Here is a 20257-nt window from a genome sequence, read left to right as displayed (position 1 = left end):
GACAGACAGACAGGAACAGAGAAGGGAAGCACAGGGAAGGAGAGAAGGATGGGCCAAAGCAGGAAGAAAGGAGATGAAAGAAAGAGGGGGAGAGGAGAGAGGTGAGGGGAACATGGAAGACCAGACATGAAGTGGGCCGGACAGTCAAGAGAGGTGTCACTCTGAGGTGACATAAGCCACCCTTCACTTTCCCTAAACCCTCCCTCTTGGCTCCTTTTCTATCTTTGCCTACCACAGCTGGAACCTTCTAGCAAAGCCCACCTTGGAGGCCTCACCACTCCCCCCCACTCTTCTGACCCTCCCCTCAGATCCCTGGAGCATGTGGTCCCAGCCCCACTCTCTGTGGCACTTCAGCTTCTGTGTCCTGCCACCCAAATCACTTCCCATGGGCTCCCTGCAGGGTCCACCCAGCACTTTGCATAAGGCAGGTGCTTAGTATTACAGAAGGGCATAGGGAACAAAGCAGGGAAACCAACTCTGCTACTGTGCTCTTTTGGGCTCTGGGTTTACAGCTACAGACATCAGGTGTGACCCCTGCACAAAGGCCATGCTCAGGCAAGGGAGATGCACAGGTAAGTGCACCTAGGCTAAGCTGGGTGATGGGCATGTCCCCGTCCCCTCCCTGGCCAGACCAGCAGTGGCCATTCCCCAAGCCCCTGCTGCAGCAGAGGTAACCTCAACTCTGCACTCACCTCGAGTCCCCTTAGGGCAGGGCCTCTCCACCAGCATGCCCTGCTGGGTGGCTGGCCACTGGACCCGCCGCACCTCTCGAGGTTCACAGAAGAGTTCAGGGGACACATGCAGATTGGGGGCTGGGGGCCGCCGGGTGCTGGGGGCCGGGGCAGTGGCTGGAGGTAGGTCAGGTCCCAGCTGGTTGATGGCACCCACAGGGTGCGTGGTGAGAGGCGCCCGGCGGAGCGGGGTGGTGGCTGCGGGCGAGGCTGTGCTGGTCAGGGGCGTGGGCCGGGCTGTGGTGGTCGTGCTGAGGGGTGGGGAAGTGGCTGGGCCTGGAAGGAAGAGGGGATATGTGATAGGGTTACCCTTGTGCTAGAGGCTATTGAAGTGGAAAGCTATCCTGGTCCCCAAAAGGTCTGGGAACTTGCCCTTGGCCTCTGCCCAGAGGGCCCTCGTACCCCTGGGGCCATCTAAAGCATAAGAAAATGGCAACAATTCACTAGTTCGTACTCTTGAGGTCTGCGAGCACAATCACAGAGGACCAGCCAGCACGGAGGTGTTTGGAGGCTGTTGCACACGGCTACCTCCCACCCTCATTCTACACTCACTCTGGTCTGACTTGGCCACATCCCTTCCCTCTGGGAGGGCCTCAGTTCCTCCTTTTGGATTAGATCCAGCTCCCTGGAGCTATGGGGGCTGTTTAGAGTTGGTTTAGGGCAGCTGAGGGGGCCCCGACCCTGGTCAACATCAGCAGCTCAGCTTTTGTTCTGTTTTACTGATACTGGGCTTCCACTCAAGATTTTGGCTGAAGGGGTTCCAGGGCTCAAAATGCACAGGCCTCTGGGAGACAGAGTGCAGCTTGGCTAGGAGCCCAGAGTCCTTGGTTCAAATCCTCAAATAAGCAAGTTAGTCTCCTACCCACCCAGTTCTTGGGTTTCTTCATCTGTAAAATGGAGGCAGTAACAATCCCTGTTTCATACTCTGAGGATCAGAGAAGTTGCTCAGAACAGCCTCTGTCACATCGCCATGCCTGTGACCTCCACGGCTCCCCAGGACCCACCTCCAGATCCCTAAGAGCTCACAGAGTGCACCCCCCACCCTGGGACCAAGGTGGGATTGGGGAGCAAACTTAAGCTGTCCTCACCAGCACTAGGGTCGGGTGGCCCAAACTCCAGGCTATAGCGCACCACAAAATAGTTGTTCCAGACATAGAGCTGGTTGTCACGAGGGTTATAGTCGACAGAAGAGACAAATTGGTAGGGGTTGGGGAAAGCCAGGCTGACAGGCTCCTCACGGTTGGCGTTGGTATTGAAGGCGTAGTCCACGCGGTTGCCGGCCGCCTCGCTGTCGTCGTCCACGTACACGGAGCGAAGCACGTAGAGGACCCCGCACACCATGAAGGCGTTGGACGCTGAGCGCTTGTCGTAGCCGGTCTCCCACGTGCCTTCGAAGCGCAGCGTGTAAGGGTTGAGCTGGCTCACCACCAGCCGCCCGTTGTTGCCCTCAGTGGCATAGATGACCCACAGGCCGTTCTCATCCACCGCCAGGTCTATGTCGGTCTTGCCCCCCCAACGGTAGGGCGACGTATCATGATAATTGGCCGTGTTGATGACCGTCTCCCCGCTCTTGATGCGCGTGCGCAGATCATACTTGACGATGTTGCGCGTGCGTTCCTTGTTGTAGAAGACGGCGCCGTCGTAGACCACGAAACCTGTGCCGTCCACGCGGTTGGGCAGACGGTAGGTGGTGGTGTGGCGTGCTGCCACGTAGTCCTCCCACGAGGCGTACTCGGTCAGCGTGTCCGTGCGGTAGGGGATCCAGGGCATGACGTAGATGCGGTCACCTGCCTGCAGTGGGTCCTTGCACCACGCGCCAGACTGATGCTCTGACTCGTGTGTCGAGGTGGGCTCCAGCACCTTCTGCAGGGTCCCTGGGCACACGAAGACTGGGCCAGGCGGGTGGGCGGGGAGGACACAGGGGAGAGGAAGAGCAGGGGCGAGGGAGGGGGAGAGAGAGAGGCAAGTTGGTCACGCGGCCAGGGGGGAGCCAGGCTGTCCCCTCCTGCTGCTGCAGTCACGGTTGCTTGGTAGGGCTGGTGATGGGAAGGGGGTTTCCGGGCTGGGACCCCTGCCCCGCCCAGCTGCCCCTCTCCCTGGAGATGTCAACCCTGGAGGCCATTAAGAGCAGGGTTAGTGGGGGGAAGTGGTGCCCCTCTTTCCTTCCCTGGCTGCTAGAGACCCCACAGGCTGGGGATAAGGGGTTTGGCAAGAGCCATCCTACATCCGTGTGCCTTAAGTGGAGGTGGAAACGACTTCCTCGCTGCAGCCACTGGCGGTTTTGAGGCTCCAGAGACTCAGGGCTCTGCCCCTTTGCCAGCATTTACGCCCCCTATGGAAGAGCTAGGGTCAAGGGTCCCATCCTTCACCAACCACATCAGGACACAGATTTTTTTTTTTTTTTTAAACTCCATTCTTCCTCCTGCAAAAACTGCAAGGCAGAGTGACATTTCCATACCCACTGTGGGTGGGTGTGAGGAGTCCACTCCTATTCCAGGGTGGGAAGGCACCCAAGGTTCCTCAGGCAGCCTGTGGCACCCCCCACACCCAGTACCCATGAAATCAGTAGCTGAGGAAGGGTTTTCAGAAAAGTCCAGCCCCTCCTGTGGGTGCCCAGCCCTGCCCCCAGCCGGCAGGGTCTCTCATGGGGTTCATTCAGCAGCAGACACTGACACTGGTGCACAGGGGAGCGGGGGAGGACATGGGAAGGGAGGAGACTCCCGGGAGAGTTGGGGAAGGGGAAGGAGAGCTGTGTGGAGGGAAGAGAGACAAGGTGGGGTCGGGTGGGGGGGCTCGGCGAGGTCCTGGCTCCAAGGGAGGCACGCTGGAGAGCACCTGGGAAGAAAGGGTTAGTGCTGGCGAGGAGAGAGGGGGGTGAGCAGAGAATTCACTCCAAGGCCCAGGCCCGACTGAGGGTCCCTTGGGGGGGCAGTCCCAGGTCCAGCTCAGAGGGGGCAAGGGAGGGAACCAGGTGCTAGGATAAAGACCCAGCCCGCCCCCGACAGCTCCCCCCACCCCCCTGCCCCGACCCCGATTTACCTGCAACCATCCCCGGCTCGGGAGGAGGGACCAAGGCAGCGCTGATGTCAGAAAGGTGGGGGGCCCCGCCCCACCCCCCCATTCCCTGAAAAGGAGGAAAACCTCAACTGCATCTCGTTGGCCACCAATGGCCTGCCCACCCTTGCCCAGTCACGTCCCAGAGCCACCTATGCCTAGCCTCCCCTTACTGACCCGGTGGGGGTCTGGACTTTCAGTCAGTGTGGCCAGGCTCCCCTCCTCCTCCCATGGTGATGACGTCCCTCCATCCAGGATGGCTGGGGCCTCCCTCTCACCTCCCTCCTAGCAGAACCCACGGACAGGCCAGGGTGAGAGTTTGCAGTGAATTCTCTGCTCTTGCTTGGCCTGTCACCAAAGCAGCTGGCCCCGAGGGGACAGGGAGGGCTGGGACTTGGCATCAGCTTGGGGGATGGCCACAGTGGCTAGAGGGGCTTGGACAGAAACCAATCCTCATTCCCCCACTTCCAGCCTCCTTCTTCAGCAGGCTTAGGTGGGTGAGTGGGAATAGCCAGCCCTCCCTTCACAGCTTTAGGACAGTTTGACCCAAGGGTCTCCAGGCACAAGCAGCCAGGAGCATGTTTTAGAAGGGGGAGGGGAGTCTGGCGCACAGAGGGAGGCGGGAACCAGAAGGCTCCTGGCCTGAGCCCTGGGGCTCCACCATCTCCCTGTCCCCAGGGGCCTGAGGGGTTGGCTTGCACCTTCTGTCCAGCGCACCTAGCCACTGCTCTTCCCCCCTGTGCCTGAGTCTCCGCTCTTCCCAGTCTGGGCCCTCCCCCCACCAGCTTTGTGACGCCTGAGCAGATATGTTGGTGTGTGTGAGGGGGGCAATGGGAGGTCTCAGAGCCTGGCCTGGTTGGAAGGGCATGGAGGAGGAAAACGTGGTTAGAGGTTACCCAGGGGGAGGGGGAGAAGATGAGGAAGAGTCTGCCTGGGGCCTTTGCCAGCAAGGACCCCTCCCCAGCACCAAGCTCCCAAGACCTCCTCTGCCCTCCAGCCTCCTCCCACCCGCCCCTTGAAGAGAAAAGATCCCAGGCTGCCGTATCCAAACCACCACCGGGCCTGCAAGAAGAGTGTCTGGTGCTGGGTGGGAGAGAGACTCCAGGAGAGAGAGGGAGAGAGTGGAAGGGTGCAGTGAGGGGCAGGGCGCTGGGCTGGCTGCCCAGGCCTCTATGAGATGGGGGGGAGGGGACAAGGGGGGAGGGGAGCAGCTCGGAGGGACCCCATCCCACCTCCCTCAAAGGGGATGCTCCATAGACCACCGTAATTTCAAGGCAAAAGTTTTCCTGAAAGGTCATCTCTTCCAGCCCTGCCCCCTGCTGCCTGTCTCAGAGCTGTCAAATTCCCAAAACTTTCAGGGGAGGAAGGGACCATCCCCAGCATCGAAGGCCTCCAAGCCCTTCTGCTGCAGCCCTGCCCACCACGGAGTTCTCCCCTCCTCTGCTGAAGGTTTCACCTGCAAGAAATTACGGTGCTCGTTGAAGTCCCCTGACCCAGCCTAGACCTCCCCCGCCCCCCCTCTCCCTGGTCCTCTAACCACAACAGCCCAGAAGAAACCCTGACTGCAGCTTCGCAAGTATTTCAGAACCAGAGGAAAAAAAAAAAAAAAAAAAAAAACACTTCCCCCGCCCCTCGCTCCCCCCACCGTGAGGTCCGCCCCCACCCCCTCGCCCCAATTTGGCAGGCTGCCCTCCCAGGGCTGGGGACAGCTTATACCCCTCCCCAGGGCTGGGCTCTCCCGCTGGTGGAGGATGGGGGTTGGGGGTGGGGAAACTGGTGCTCCGTGCTCCAAAACAGCTCTGGGCCTTGGAAACGCCAAACCAGAAGGAACTTAAGCCACCAGGAGCCAGAGAGAAAGAGAGAGAGAGAGAGAGAGGAAGAGGAGGAATCTGCTCCCCAAAAGGAAAACAAAGTGTTCCCTCCACCCTGCTCCCCCTCCCCCAAACGAGACACATGTTACAAAAGTTGGGGCAGGAAGAAGAGAGAGAGACGGCTCACCCGGTGCCCTCTGCCCCCAGTTGGGAGCCAGGGGAGGGGGTCCCTCCCTCCCCACCCGCCCCGGATGCTTACACACTTCTCCTGAAGGAGGCAAAAGAAGTATGAGAGAAGGCCAGGTCCCCTCGAAAGGGCCGGGACTAGGAAGGAGGGACAGGGAGAGAGAGAAAGGAGAGAGAGGCAGAGAGAGAGACAGAAGGTCCTGCCCGAGCTCAGAGAGGAGCTTCCTCGGGTGTCTGGAGGGTGGAGTCGCCTGGCCACACCAGGGCTGGCCCCACTGGGGGGGACACCGGGGTGAGGGAAAGCGACTAGACCAAGTTGGGGGTGGGGGGAAAAGAAGGGGCTGGAGGGGAGGGCGGGTCACATAAGTATGGTACAGATAAAACAAAGTCTGAGTTAGGGGTTAGCATTGGTAACAGTGCGTTTACCTTTCTGCTCCACTTCTACTTTAAGCATCGGAAGAGAGAGAGAAAACAAATTGAAAAAAAAATGTGCAAGAAAAAAAGAGAAAAAAAAAAAAGATTAAATTGCTTTCGTTTCTTTTCTGGCAACACGCCCCCTTTTCCTTTCTTTCCTCACTCCTGGTTCCCCAACCCGGAACGTAGCATCAGCCCCCACCCCCAAGTCCTTTCCTCTAGGGAGGGTGTTGGGAGACAGTCACAGGGAGGGGGAGACACACAGGAGGACAGAGACCAAGAGAGACACAGGGGGTGGGGGGTACAGGCAGGCAGGGGGCAGAGCCCTCAGATGAGAACCGGCACCCTCAGTGCAGCAGGCCCTGGTGTGTGGGGGAAGGCCCAGCTGGGAGATGGCTCTGCTTAGGGGGGCACCAAGGAGGGATGGGGGGTGGAGGAACCACTTGGATCCCCTCCAGCCCTGCCTGCTGCCCTCCTGCCAAAACTGGGGGCCCAGAGGAGGGGGTTCAGTGCCTCCTGGGGCCCGGCAGCTGTGCATCAGAGAACACACTGAACTCCTTCCCCTTCTGTGCTGGCCTTGAAAGAGTCCAGCTGAGTGTCCCCAAACCCTCAGAACCCCCCCCAAAAGCCAACACAGAGAGAGGGTGGCAGCAGTGGACACAGGGTGACGGAGAGGCAAACAGGCAGAGCCCCCTGGGCTTCAAAGGGCCCTGTGGGGGAGACAGAGGCAGAGGGGGAAGAGGCTGGGGTGGGGCAACATCACAGACAGGCAGGACAGCAGGTGGGGGCACAGACACGCTCCCACACTCCCCCGGGGCAAGCCTGGGGCTCAGTTTCTCTGCCCAGCTCTCCCCCCCCCACCCCCGGGGGCCCAGGAGCTGGGAGCTCCCCAGCCCACTGCTGGGGTGGGCGGGCGGCACCTGGGGGAGGAAGGGGGCACGGTTAGACTGTGCTCAGCTGCAAGGCAAATCCAGCGTTAGTCGGGCCTGTCCAGTGTGTGAGTGGGGGCCAGGGGGAGTCCCACACACCCACTGCTCCCTTCCCACGGTAGCCCCTGCACCCACCCCTAACCAGCACTGGGGTCACCCCAGCCTCTGAAGCCTAGAGCAAGATGCCTGCCCAGGCTGCTCCCCCTCCAGGTTCTGTATCCCTGGCCCCTTAGAGACCTCTGACCCGGGCCTCTATCTCCTGCCCCCTCTCAGGAGGAGGCAGTGTTTGGCTCCTCTCCCAGCGCCTCATCCAGGGCCTGGTACACAGGAGGTGCTCAGCGAAGTGTTTGGGGGATAAGTGAGTGCCTGGCTTCCCTATTCTGTGGCCTGGCTTCCATCACCCTTTTAATGCCAGCCCTCTTCTGGGACCAGGAGCTAGCTCAGCCCGTGTGTGACCGTGAGTGTGTGTGTGTGCGCGCGCGTGTGTGAGCCCCTCCTCCAGGGCTCAGGCTAGCTCTCTCCCATCAGACTGGGAGCTGCCCATCCCCTGGGCTACCTTGCCCTCCATCCCCTGGGCCCTCTTGGTCTGTGGGTCATGTCCCCCAGGCCAGACTTGGAGGTTTGGCTTCAGGAGGTCTCTAAGCCCTTCTCCCCCACACCCACTTTTTCCCTGCTTCTTCTTTTTTTCTTTCTTCTTAGGGCCACACCTACGGCATACGGAAGTTCACAGGCTAGGGGTCTAATCGGAGCTATAGCTACCCGTCTACGCCACAGCCATGGCACCTGGGGATCCAGGATACGTCTGTGACCTATACCACAGCTCACAGCAATGCTGGATCCTTAATCCGCTGAGCAAAGCCAGGGACTGAAGCCGCATCCTCATGGATACCAGCTGGGTTCTTGACCCGCTGAGCCACAACAAGAACTCCTTTTTCCTGCTTCTTTGCCTGCATGGTATCTACCTGCTTTGGACATCTCTTGGACCAGGGATTTTTTTTCCTGCCCTTTACCTTACCTGCCTCAGGAGAAGCTCGGTTTGTCATCTATTGTTTTATTTTATTTTATTTTTTTCATTTTTGGACACCCTGAGGCATATGGAGTTCCCAGGCCAAGGAATCAGATCTGAGCTGCAGTTGCGACCTAAAGCTGCAGCTGCAGTAATACTGCATCCTTAACCCGCTATGCTGGGCTGGGGATCGCACCCGAGTCCCAGTGCTCTGAAGACACCTCTGATCCCGTTGCACCACAGTGGGAGCTCCAATTGTTAGTTTCATTTTTGATTACCAATAGCAATCATAATAATTGGAAAAAATCATGATGAGCATTCACAACAAAAGCAACGACTACCAAGTGCCCAGCACTTACTATGTGCCAGGAACCATGCTAAGCACCTCCTGTGCAGCCTTTTGAGAACCCTGTCTATAGATGAGAAAATAGGATCAGTAAAGTGAAGCAACACGGCTGAGACCACATAGCTGACAAAAGTGGGCACTGTTTCCTTCACACCTATGGCTGAGGGCACACAAGGAGTTCTTACCTACATTCTCTATACTCCTGGCAGCATCTCAGGGAAGGCGTCTGATCCCCTCCCACCGTCACACAGGAAGATACAGGCTCAGCCGGATTGAAAGGGCACCCAAACCATTACTGAGCACATCGTGAACCAGGCTTGGGTCTGGGCGCTGAGGAGTGAAGGTGAGGCCTCTGTCCTGAGGGAGCTTATGTCTGGCACTCTGCCCTCAGGAGCAGGCTCTGTGGCCCACCCTGGCCAGGCTCTTTGCACACATGGTTGCTTGGACTCTTGCCTCCTTCTTCAGTGGCCCAGAGAAATTATGTCATTTGCTCAAGTTTCAGAGCCATAAAATCCAACAGCGGGGGGCCAAGCCTTGAACCCAGCCTGATTCCCCCACTGTGCCATGCTTCCCCACTCCTGCCCTGCTTTCCTGCGGCCCCCGCCATGGGGGTGGGCAGTGTCCCCAGTGCTGTGGGGAGGCTTCAAGGATCAGATGGGCGTCTCCCTCAGGCAGTGGCTGGAGACCTTGGTCGCTGAAAGGAAAGGGTGAGGAGTAAAGGAAAAAGGTTATGGAAGCACATAAGAGATCCTGTCTCCCCCAGCGCGTCTGTGGTCACCTGCGAGAAGAAATCAAAGGTTGGGAAGGAAGGCTGGGGTGGGAGGGGGGAGGAGGGAGAGTCACAGGGCCTCCTGCTCCCCCCTGTCCCTGCTTCCCCCAACCCCCCACCACACTCAGACACCCTGGTGGCCCTGCCTCCTCCCCCCTCTGCCCAGAAGCCCTACCTCCAGGTTGGCTACATGAAGCTGGGGGTGGAGAGGAGGGGAATGGATGATGGGGAAAAGGGAGGGAAGAGTGAGGGCCGGAAAGAAGGGCCATGTTAAGGGTGGGGCTGCTGAGGAGGAGAGACCTTGTCATTGGTTGCTCCCCTTGGCCAGGTGCAAGAATGGCAGGCCCCTGGCTCCCCAGATCACCTTCCTCAGGCTTCCTGGGTGCCACCCACCCCCAATCCAACATGGCGGCACTTCCTTTGCAGACAGGAAGTACCATTGTGGTAACGGGCAAACCAACCAGGAGTGGTGACTCTGTGGAAGATGCCCCTAGCCCTTCTCATCAGGCCTTAGAGGGTGGTCCGCCTCTCCAAGGGTATAGAGTCCAGCTTCCAGGACTAGGAAGGGGCAGGAGTGGGGGCATGTGTGGTGGACAAGAGAAAGGAAACGAGCTGAGAGGAAGTGGGGTGAGGGAGAGGGGAGAGCAGGTGTGTAAGGGTGTCGGGAAGGGAGGGGTTGTGAGAAGAGGAAGGAGGCAGAGGAATTAGAGAGCAGTGAGGTCGAGGTCCAGGGAGAGGAGAGGAGAGATCTAAGTGTGCCAGGTGGAGTACTTGGGTGTGGCCTCCAAGTGCGAAAAAAAGCCAAGGGAATGTGAAGAAGCAGGGTGAGCAGGCCAGGGTAATGGGAGGTGGAGGAGGATGCAGACAGAATCGGTGGGGGTGGGGGTGGGGCAATACCACTGTGTACAAGGGTGTCTGGGAGAAGAGAATGTATGAGGGAGAGAGCAGGCCCAGCTGGCCCGTGTGCCTGGCCCTGATGTGGCCGTCAGTGTGTGTGTTCAAGGTGTCTCCTCCTCACTTGCTTCTGGGAGGGGGAAGGGCCCGTGACCGCACGAGGAACAAGATGACTCACTGTAGGGGACACAGTCGTACTGCACCTCCAGGTACTTGTAGGTCCCAGGACAGGGGTCGGGAAAGGCATCGGAGCCGGCGACCACCACGCACTGGGTGCGGTTGTTACACCTGTGTAAGAGAGACGGATGCTGGAAAAAGACAGGCCTGGAACTGGGGAGGGGCCCCCAGGGTCAGGAGAGGAATGGACACCCCCAAATTGGGAAGGAACCGTGGTGACCACACCAGGGGCCTTGTGTGGGGGTGGTTTTCTGCTTCTTGCCTCCTCTCTCCCACTAGATAGGATTCTTCTATTTCAACCCTTGCACAGCATGAAGCTCAGGGCTGGGCCAGAGGGGTTGCTCCATAAACTGCTTTCCCAGCCACCCTTCATCACTTTCATCCTGCCTGAGTGGCACCAGTGCCATTGTGTCCTTGTTATTTTTCCAAATTAGACTGTAAAGCTCCTCCTTTGTTTACGGAAGAGAAAGATATGAAGCTATATATGTGAGGTGGTGTCTTTGCAAACATGCTCTTAATGACATGCTCACAGTATCGGCCTGTGTCTACTTCAGATCATGTCTTGATGTGTCCCACCTTTGGACAGCGCTGTTGGGCGGCTCTGTGGCCCAGGACAGGGGCAGAGTCTTCACCTCATGCTGAAGCCATCCTCGATCCCCCATGGGGAACACCCCAAGTCCCTGTCAACTTCTCAGGAGGCTGGCTACCATGTACAGGGAGGCCTACTTAACAACAACAAAAAGATATTTCTTCTCTACTGTCTGTTCCCACAATCAAGGTCTCTGTTTCCTAGAGCAGGCCAGGTCTCAGCCAGGCAGGACAGCGATCTGACTGTGGGTGTGTATGAAGTGGTTTGGGGGGCTTCTTGACAGGTACAGGGCAGAGGGGGCTCTTGTGTCTTCCTTTTAATCCTGCCCTTAACCAAGAGTGCTTAAAAAATGAGGATCTGTTTACACCCACCCACCTCAATTCTCCCCCCCCCTTTTTTTTTTTTGGTCACGGCTGCAGCATGAGGAAGTCCTGGGCCAGGGACTGAACCTGCACCTATGCTGCTGCAGTGACAAGGCCAGATCCTTAGCCTGGTGGAGAACTCCCCCAATCCCCTTCTTTAAAAATATAACACTTAGGGAGTTCCCATTGTGGCTCAGCAGTAACAAACCCAACTAGTATTCACGAGAATGCAGGTTTGATCCCTGGCCTTGCTCAGTGGGTTAAGGATCTGGCATTGCTGTGAGCTGTGGTGTAGGTCGCAGACGCAGCACTGATCCTGAGTTGTTGTGGCTGTAGTGTAGGCTGGCAGCTGCTGCTCTGATCAGACCCCTAGCCTGGGAACTTCCATATGCTACACATGTGGCCCTAAAAAGCAAAAAAAAAAAACCCAAAAAAACAAAAAACCGAAAAAAACCAAAAAACAAAAAACACCCAACCAATAAACAAACCCACTTAGGAGTTCCTGTAGTGGCTCAGTGGGTTAAGAACCCAACTACCATCCATGAGAATATGGATTCGATCCTCAGCCTTGCTCAGTGAATTAAGGATCTCCGATTGCCGCAAGCTGCAGTGTAGGTTGCAGATGCAGCTTGGATCCAGTGCTTCTGTGGCTGTGGCGTAGGCTTCAGTTGCAGCTCTGATTCGACCCCTAGCCTGGGAACTTCCATATGCCGCAGGTGCAGCCATAAGAGGGAAACAAAAAACCCCACTGACCTCAGAAGGTTTAACAGAGACTTAATTATCTATGGCTAAGGAACCACCTCCCTAGTTATTGTCCAAGGAACGGAAAGCAATTGCTTTTATCTACTGGAATACTGCAGGTGTATTCATGTACAACTACTTGTACACAAAAGTTCTTGGCCGCATCATTCACACCATCACCGAAAGGTAGAGACAACCCAAATGTCCATTGATGGACGAGAGGATAAACAAAACATAGTACATCCACACAAGGGATATCATTCAGCCAAAAAAGGGAAGGAATACAAGCCACGACGTGGCTGAGCCTTGAAAACATCATGCTCAGTGAAAGAAGCCAGCCACAAAGGCCACATGTTTCACGATTCTATTTATATGAAACGTCCAAAAGAGGCAAATCCAGAGACAGAAAGGAGATTAGTGGTTGCCAGGGACTGGGGGGTGGGGGTGGGAGGGCGGGAGTAGGGAGTGACTGCTGCTAAGTGCGATGGAGTTTCCTTTTGAGGTGAGGAAAATGTTCTGGAATTAGATAGAGGCAGAGACAGTACAACATTGTGAATTGTTCACTTTCAAATGGTGAAATTTTTTTCCTTTTAGAGCTGCACCTGTGGCATATGGAGGTTCCCAGGCTAGGGGTTGAATCAGAGCTGCAGCTGCTGGTCTACATTACAGCCACAGCAATGCAGAATCTGAGCTGCACCTATGACCTACATTACAGCTTTTGGCAATCTCGGATCTTAACCCGCTAAGAGAGGCCAGGGATCAAACCCGCATCCTCATGGACACTACGTCAGGTTTTTAACCAGCTGAGCCACAACGGTAACTCATCAAATGGTGAATTTTATATTATGCGAATTTCAATATAAAGATGTAAACAAAAACAGAAACAAAAATACTGGAGTTCCCAATGTGGTCACATTCTAGAAAGGGGGAGATGGACATTTAAAAATAATCGTGGCCGTTCCTGTTGTGGTGCAGCAGAAACAAATCTGACTAGTATCCATGTAAACACAGGTTCGATCCCTGGCCTTCATCAGTGTGCTAAGGATCCGGCACTGCCATGAGGTGTGGTGTAGGTCGAAGACGTGGCTTGGATCTGGTGTTGCTATGGCTGTGGTATAGGCCAGTGGCTACAGCTCTGATTTGATCCCTAGCCCAGGAACCTCCAAATGCCTCGGGTGCTGCCCTAAAAAGACAAAAAAAAAAAAAAAAAAAAAAAAGCTGGCCTTCCAGCTGGAGACTGCATTTCCCAGCTTCCCCTACAGCTGAGTTCTGTCCTGAGAGGTGGGAGTGGCTGTAACATGGCCTTTAAAGGGCTGGAGTGGGGGTGCGGTGCTGAGACAGAGGGAAGTGGTTGCAAAGGGTCTTTTCAACTCTGATCTTGTTTTAGGTCACTGTATTTATTCTGGGGTGTTTTGGTCAGAGTAGCAGAGCTATAGAGTCTCCAGGTTTTGAAGATCCCGCTGTGATGCATGGGATTGGTGGTTTCTTAGGAGCGCTGGCATGCAGGTTCAATCCCTGGCCCAGCACAGTGGGTTAAGGATCTGGTGTTGCCACAACCACAGTTGCAGCTTGGGTCGCAACCACAGCTTGGATCTGATCCCTGGCCCAGGAACTCCATATGCCGTGGGTCAGTCAGGAAAAAAAAAAAGTCTCAAAATAATCTCCAGGTTTTGGAGTTCCCTGGTTGTGCAGTGGGTTAAGGATCAGGTGTTGTCACTGCTATGGCTTGGATTGCTGCTATGGCACAGGTTCGTTCCCTGGCACGGGAACTTCCACATGCTGTGGTACAGCCAAAAAAACCCCAATGTTTCCAGGTTTCCAGGTTTTCAGATGGCAGAGCAGTGGCCTCATCATATTCCCTCAGTCCCAGTGACTGCACTGCTCAGTGTCCCCCCTGCAGAACTGAGAACCCATAAGCAATGGAACTGGCTAGTCTCACTGTGCACTAAGCTAGGTGCTTGGGGAGATTGCACAGAGAATACCACAGACCCTGAAGCCAATGTGAACAGAGCAGGCAGGGAGACTCTGAAGAGGCAGGAGGTAGGAGAAAAGGGCGACTGTCCATGCAGGCGTGGACAGGAAATGGGGAAGATGGTTTGAGGGGAAGAGAGAGAGAAACAGTGGGAGGGAGGGGATGAGGTGGGTCCGGCTGGTCCACCTGACCATGTCCATCCCGTGCCCCAAACTCAGGAGGCTTTCAGGGATCCCAGCCAGTGACATATTCTGGAACCCCCAAGTTGCTGTAGGGCTGCACGAGGCCGCCTTCCTTTACCAGCTTTACACTTAGGGACCTGGAGTGAACCCTGCACTCTATCAGGCATTTGGCAATAACTTAGTGACCAACTGCAGTGTATCTGGCTGTGGACGCTGCAATGACAGACAAAACTCCCTTTCCCGTGGGGCTCACAGCCCAGTGAGGGAAGACATTTTACAAAATCATAAAATAGGAACGATAAAGAGGCACAGTGTCCAATAGGACTGTAGCTGGAAGTCGGGACTAGGAGAGAGAGAGTTTGGGGAAGGGGCTGGGACACGGGGGCTGGGATTTTAGAGGGTGGTCAGAGGTGCTAAGAGGCCAGTTAAGTTTGAAAAAAATCCCTGAGTAAAAGGAGGGAGAAGCCATGTGGGTTTCGGGGAACAGCATTCCAGGCAGGTGGAACAGCTAGTGCAAAGGCCCAGAGGGAGCCCTTAAAGGAAGATGCCTGGTGTGTGTAAGGAGTAGGCCAGGTAACTCAACCCAGTGAATGGGGGGCATGGAGGAGGTGAGGGCCGGGGAGAGGTCAGGGCAGTGTGTGCAGGGCTGGTGGGCCTCCAAGAAGACTTAGGCTTTTGCTTTGAGGCTGGGAACCAAGGAGGGCTCTGAGCTGAGGAGGGACAGGACTGGATGCAGGTGCTCACAAGCGCCCTCTGGTTGCTGTGCGGGGAACAGACCAGAATAGGAAGATACAGGAGCAGCCCTGGGGGTTTGGAGGTGGAAGCAGTGGTCAAATCTGGGTATAATTTAAAGGAAGAGCTGGCCAGCTCTAGGTAGTCTGGCTATAAGTGTGAGAGTGGCTTCTGCAGCTCTGCACACGCAGCACCTCTCCCTAGCCTACCCACCCCCACAGATGCAGAGAAACAGTCCTCACACTCACCCGCTTGCTCATATTCTCACACTCATTCTGACATTCACAAGCACGTACACTTTGGTCACCTGTGTTCAGGGGTCACCTCCTCAGGGAAGCCTGATCAGACCTCTGGCCTGTCCTTTAGCTCTCATGACACCTCACCCTGTCCTGCCATGGCTTTTACTCGGCAAGCCCCTGCTGACTGCTGCCACCCCTTCTCCACAGGCCCCTCACCTCTGCGACATGATCTTGAAGGCGTCCGGCAGGTAGCACTGCACGTTCTCCATCTGGAATGGGTCGGCGTCGCAGATCTTGTCGTCTGTGCGCCCGTAGTTGGCGTTCTCCACCATGATGACGTCACTGCCTGGGCACCGCAGCTCGATTGGGTAGCCTTCACAGGCCAGCTCCCGGCGCATCAGCCCGAACGGGAGCCCGGCCCGGCTCAGGCCTGTGGGGATGGGCGGAGGGAGTCATACCCTGCCCAAGAAGCGCCATCTCCAGCTTGACAGTGCGATGTGGGCTGTGTCATCCTTGTTTATTCGTCTGTGAAATGGCTTCTCAATGTGCCCACCTGGGTGGTAAGACCATTAACCTGGCCCAAAGAGAATCTGGCCTCTGCCTCAGCTCCTGGGAGGTGTCCCCTAAGCCCTTGAAGTGTGATGCTTGAGAAGAGTGTCTTTATTTGCCTGGGGGCCTTGAGCCATGCCAGGCAGTCCGTGCTATTACGGGTTGAATGGTGTCTGCCCCCCTCCCCAAATTCACATGCTGACATCAAGTCTTAACTCCTGGAACCTCAGAATGTGACTGAGTTTGGAGACAGGGTCTTTAGAGAAGTAGTCAAGTTAAACTGAGGTTTTTCGACTTTTTCTTTTTTCCCTCAGGGCCACACCTGTGTAGCATATGGAAGTTCCCAGGCTAGGGGTCAAATCTGAGCTGTAGCTGCCAGCCTACGCCACAGCCACAGCAACACCAGATTAAAACGGCATCTGCGACCTACACCACAGCTTACGGCAACACCGGATCCTTAACACACTGTGTGAGGCCAGGAATCAAACCTGCATCCTCATGGATGCTAGTTGGGTTTGTAACATGCTGAGCCACAACAGGAACTCCTAAACTGAATTTAAGGTGGGCTCTAATCCAATATGAATGGTGTCCTTATAAAAATAGGAAATTTGGGGAGTTCCCTGGTAGCCTGGCAGTTAAGGATCCAGCCTTGTCACTGCTGTGTCACAGGTTTGATTCCTAGCCTGGGAACTTATGCATGCAGTGGATGCAGCCAGAAAAACAGGTGCACGCAGAGGGAGGACGATGTGGAGAAACAGGGAGAAGATGGCCATCAAGAAACCAAGGAGAGGAGTTCCTGTCATGGCTCAGTGGTTAGCAAACCTGACTAGCATCCATGAGGATGCGGGTTCAATCCCTGGCCTTGCTCAGTGGGTTAAGGATCTGGTGTTGCCGTGAGCTGTGGTGTAGGTCACAGACATAGCTCAGATCCCCCATTGCTGTGGCTGTGGCGTAGGCCAGCAGCTGTAGCTCTGAATGCATCCCTAGCCTAGGAACCTCCAAATGCCGCAGGTGCAGCCCTAACAGACAGACAGACAGAAACCAAGGAGAGGGAGCTGAACAGATCCTTCCCTTGGAGCCCTCAGAAGGAGCCTATACTGCTGACACCTTAATCTTGGACTTCTGGCCTCTAGAATTGGGAGGGACTATGTTTCTGCTGCTTATGCCCCCTCGTCTGTGGGACTTTGTTACAGCATGCCTGGCAAACTAGTGCACTAACAATGTGGCTTCAGGAAGGTGCTTTGGGTCACGTGTAAAGAGCTGACCCCTGGAGGGGCTAGAGATTGAGGTCAGCCTCTGGGTGGTCAGCCCTGTCTGCATGACTGAGCCCCGGTAAAGACTCTGGACACCCAGGCTCAGGAAGCCTTCCTGGGTGGGCAGTGCAATGTTATGTCACTCATCGTTGCCAGGGGAGTTCATGCCATCCACTGCATTGGGAGGGGACCACCGGAAGCCCCCTGCATGGCACTTTCCTGGCTGCCGTCCCTGGCACCTCTTCTCTTGGCAGATTTTAATCTGTATCTATTGACTGTAATACACTGTAACTGCAAGTATCACGGCGTGTTCATCTGGGAATTCTGTGACTCCTTCAAGAGGGATCTGAGGGTGTCCAGGGGAAGTCCTGGAACTTGCGATGGGTGTCAGAAGTGAGGGGGGCCTGGGGTCCTTCCCTAACTTCACACTGCCCCATGCAAGGAGCAGAGAGGGTGCAGGAAGGCAGAGGCTTGCATTCCGGAAGAATCCAAAGATCCTGGCCTTGCCAATTCCCAGCTGACAGGCCAGGTGGGTCTTTTGGGCCAGGGCTTCTCAGGGTGTGGCAGCATCAGCATCATGTTCGGAATGCAGATTCTGGGCCCCTGACCCAGGCCTGCTGAATCAGAATCCTAGGGGGTGAAACCAAGAGCCTTCGGATCGAAGCACCTGTCAGTGATTCTGACCCACACTCTAGTTTAGACAGCCACTGCCGGAGCCTCACCAGGCCTCAGTTTCCGGCTCTGTAAAATGGGCCACCACAGCCTGGGGCAGTACTGGGAGGATTCTGTGCTACCAAATGTTCTCATAGGAGGTGCTGTGCGTGGTGCCGTGTGCAGTGAGGGCGCCACAGGGAGTGGCCTCTTTGCTTTCACCTGGGAAACCTCCCTGGGTCGTTGTGACAATGAAGGAACTTGCCACAGGCATGCCAGCTCTCAGAGGGGCTGCACTGTCACACGTCAGCATCCATACTGTGCTGGACTGAAAGCTAGCACTCAGGACCCAGATGGCCAGGGTTTAAATCCCAGCTCAGCCACTCCCTGACTGGTGGCCTCATCCAGTCACTGACTACCTCTGTGGCCCTATTTTCTTCCCTAAGGAGGAGACAACTCCTACCTCACTGGCCCGTGCTGAGGGATGCAGTGCACGTGCCCGGTGCACAGTGAGATTACAGGCCGCTAATGACCGTTATCACTAAGATGATTAAAGCAGCCCGTCTCTGTCGGACAGAGTGGACTCACTACAGTCCACGCCTGCCCAGGGAGGCCACCTTCTTGGACACTGTCCTAGGCAGGTCTTGTGGGATGCCAGAGGGAAGTGCGGGTGCAGAGCATGGCCCCGAGGCTCCAAGTGGGGGACAGTTGTAGATCAAGAGAAGACACCGGTGCACAATGGCAGAAAAGCCAAACAGGCTCCTCTTCTGAGATCTGGTCCCTCTAATGCTGACTAGGGGCCCAAAGGGATTGGCAGCCAGGCCCTCGGGGTTTTTTGGGGTGAGCTGAATCCCACTCGGGGGAAAGTTTTACATGTGTTCCTCTTGTACCATCTGCTTCCACAGCTAATTTTAGCTCTCCCTGGGCCGGGGAAGGAGGCCGGGGGTGGAGGGCTGGCTCCGATGGGTCTGGGGGTGGAAGCGGCCCCTCCTGGCCCAGCTGGGGCTGTGGGGCAGGACCTGGCTACGGAGAGAACTCAGGTGCTGGAGGAGTGGAGGGCTCCAGCTGGCCAGAGCAGTGCCAAGGCCCTGTGGCAGGGCTGATCAACAACGCCCCCTCCACCTTTGTGGCTCTCCAGAGGGTGGGGCTATATGAGGGGGCCACTGGGCAGCGGTGTGCCCCGCCAGTGCCCTGCAGACAGGGCATGCCTTTTCTCTCTGGCTCTCTTCTCGCCTGCCTTTGCCCCCGTCTGGGCCCACTGTGGGGACGATAATTGAGTAATCGGTGAGGGTAGGCGGGCAGGCCCGGGGCACTAATTGTGGCATGTGCATGGGATCCCGGGGCCGGCATAGGGCCGAGCCGGGTAATTAGTTGTTTTTAAATAAACGTCAGCGGGCATGCTTTAATTAAGCCTTCTTCCCAGCGAGAGCCTTGGCGATGTAATCACACCCAGAGACACACATGCATGAGACAGAAGAGCATCGCCTCCCCAGGAAGGCCTGTCCTGGCTCCAGGAGGCACCAACCCGAATCCCAGGCTCTGGGACCGCCCCCCACCCCCCCACCGTGGGATGAAGCCAGGTCCTCTGGGTCGGGGGTGGGGGGCAGTGAGGGGCTGATCTGGGAACCCTTTGGTGGTGCGGGGGCAGGGGGTGTAATCACTAAGTCTTCTTTGGGGCTGGTTCCGCCATGGTCTGGGGCCGGCTGGGGGCTGTGGTCCTTTAACAGGTGATCGGGAGGTATTTCAATGATTTCAATGTGTTATGCACCCTCCCAGCAAGGTTTTGGAGGCGGGCCCCTCCCCGGCCCCAGTAGCACCTACCTTGGGTGGCCGAGGTGACCAGGACGGCAGTGATGCAGAGACTCCAGAGCACGACAGCCAGGCGGGCCATGGCGGCAGCGGGCGGCCGGGGGCGTGTTCAGGGCTCTCAGTGGCCTGTGCAGGGGACCTCGCCCCGCATCACCAGGTGGGCACCACGGCCTGGCCCACCAGCCTAGGGAGGACAAGAAGAGTGAGATGGGGGCAGGGGCCGGCCGCCACAGGGCCTAGGAGGAGGGGCGTTTGGGCCCGTTCCCTTTCCTCCTGCTGGTGGCCGAGGGCTTCCATCCTGCAGTCCTCAGAGGGGCTGGTGGATGTAAGTTCCTCGAGCCAGCTATATCTGACAGATGCTGCACCCTCATGCCGGAGGCTGACCCCCCTCCAAGGCCTCTGGTGCACCCTGCACCCCCACCCCCACCCCGACAGATGGACCTGCTCATCTGGCACCTTGGACTTCCTGGAAGCACCTCCCCGGGGTCTGAGCCCCGCCTGGGTAGTTGGGACAACTCTTCAGTGTGTCACAGCTGTGAAGGGCCCACCTGCACCTAGGCAGCTTCTCATCCTGGAGAAGAACCCTCTGGAAGCCACTTTCCCCATCCGAAATCAGGAGCCTGCCCTTTGTCTCCTCCCACCCCAGCTTCCTCACCCAGCACCGTGTCTGGGGTGGGGGACCCAGGCGTCTTGGCCCCATCCTGAAGCCACCGGGTCTTGGGCCAGGATCCAGGGCCCAACCCCCAGCCCCCTGCTTCCTGTCTCTCCGGCTCTGGTGGCTAATTACGATCCAGCTGGCTGGCGCCACAGATTGGGAACCAGGGACAACTGAGTCCCCTCTTTCCTCTCAGGGGGACCCTC

General features: G+C 56.7%; 1 protein-coding gene across 22 annotated transcripts in view; it reads right to left on the bottom strand.

Moving 5' to 3' along the window:
* Nucleotides 1–20257, bottom strand: part of ADGRL1 (adhesion G protein-coupled receptor L1) — a 49475-nt gene that overhangs the window by 11786 nt on the left and 17432 nt on the right. For 6 of the 22 annotated variants that reach the window (XR_014837517.1, XR_014837518.1, XM_085012667.1 and 3 more), the window contains exons 2-6: nt 19409–19580; nt 15351–15564; nt 10319–10428; nt 1820–2620; nt 693–1007 (exon numbers count right to left, since the gene is read on the bottom strand). Coding sequence is in view for 18 of the 22 variants with exons in the window: in XM_085012667.1 (XP_084868793.1) it covers nt 693–1007; nt 1820–2620; nt 10319–10428; nt 15351–15564; nt 19409–19478 (1510 nt within the window). In the remaining 4 variants the exon portion in view is untranslated. Of the gene's footprint in view, nt 1–692; nt 1008–1819; nt 2621–3770; nt 3856–4063; nt 4332–6208; nt 6227–8662; nt 9071–10318; nt 10429–15350; nt 15565–19408; nt 19581–20257 lie in introns of those variants that run through there. The other 16 variants (XR_014837516.1, XM_085012666.1, XM_085012661.1 and 13 more) reach the window with 7 other exon arrangements.

This window comes from Sus scrofa, chromosome 2 (assembly GCF_054392235.1).
Source record: "Sus scrofa isolate SSC_HxYL_T2T_F1_AM1 chromosome 2, Sscrofa_HxYL_maternal_Yorkshire_Landrace_v2.0, whole genome shotgun sequence".
Taxonomy (NCBI): Eukaryota; Metazoa; Chordata; class Mammalia; order Artiodactyla; family Suidae; genus Sus; species Sus scrofa.
Note: the sequence above shows the minus strand (reverse complement) of the source record. Positions and strands in the feature narration are given on the sequence as shown.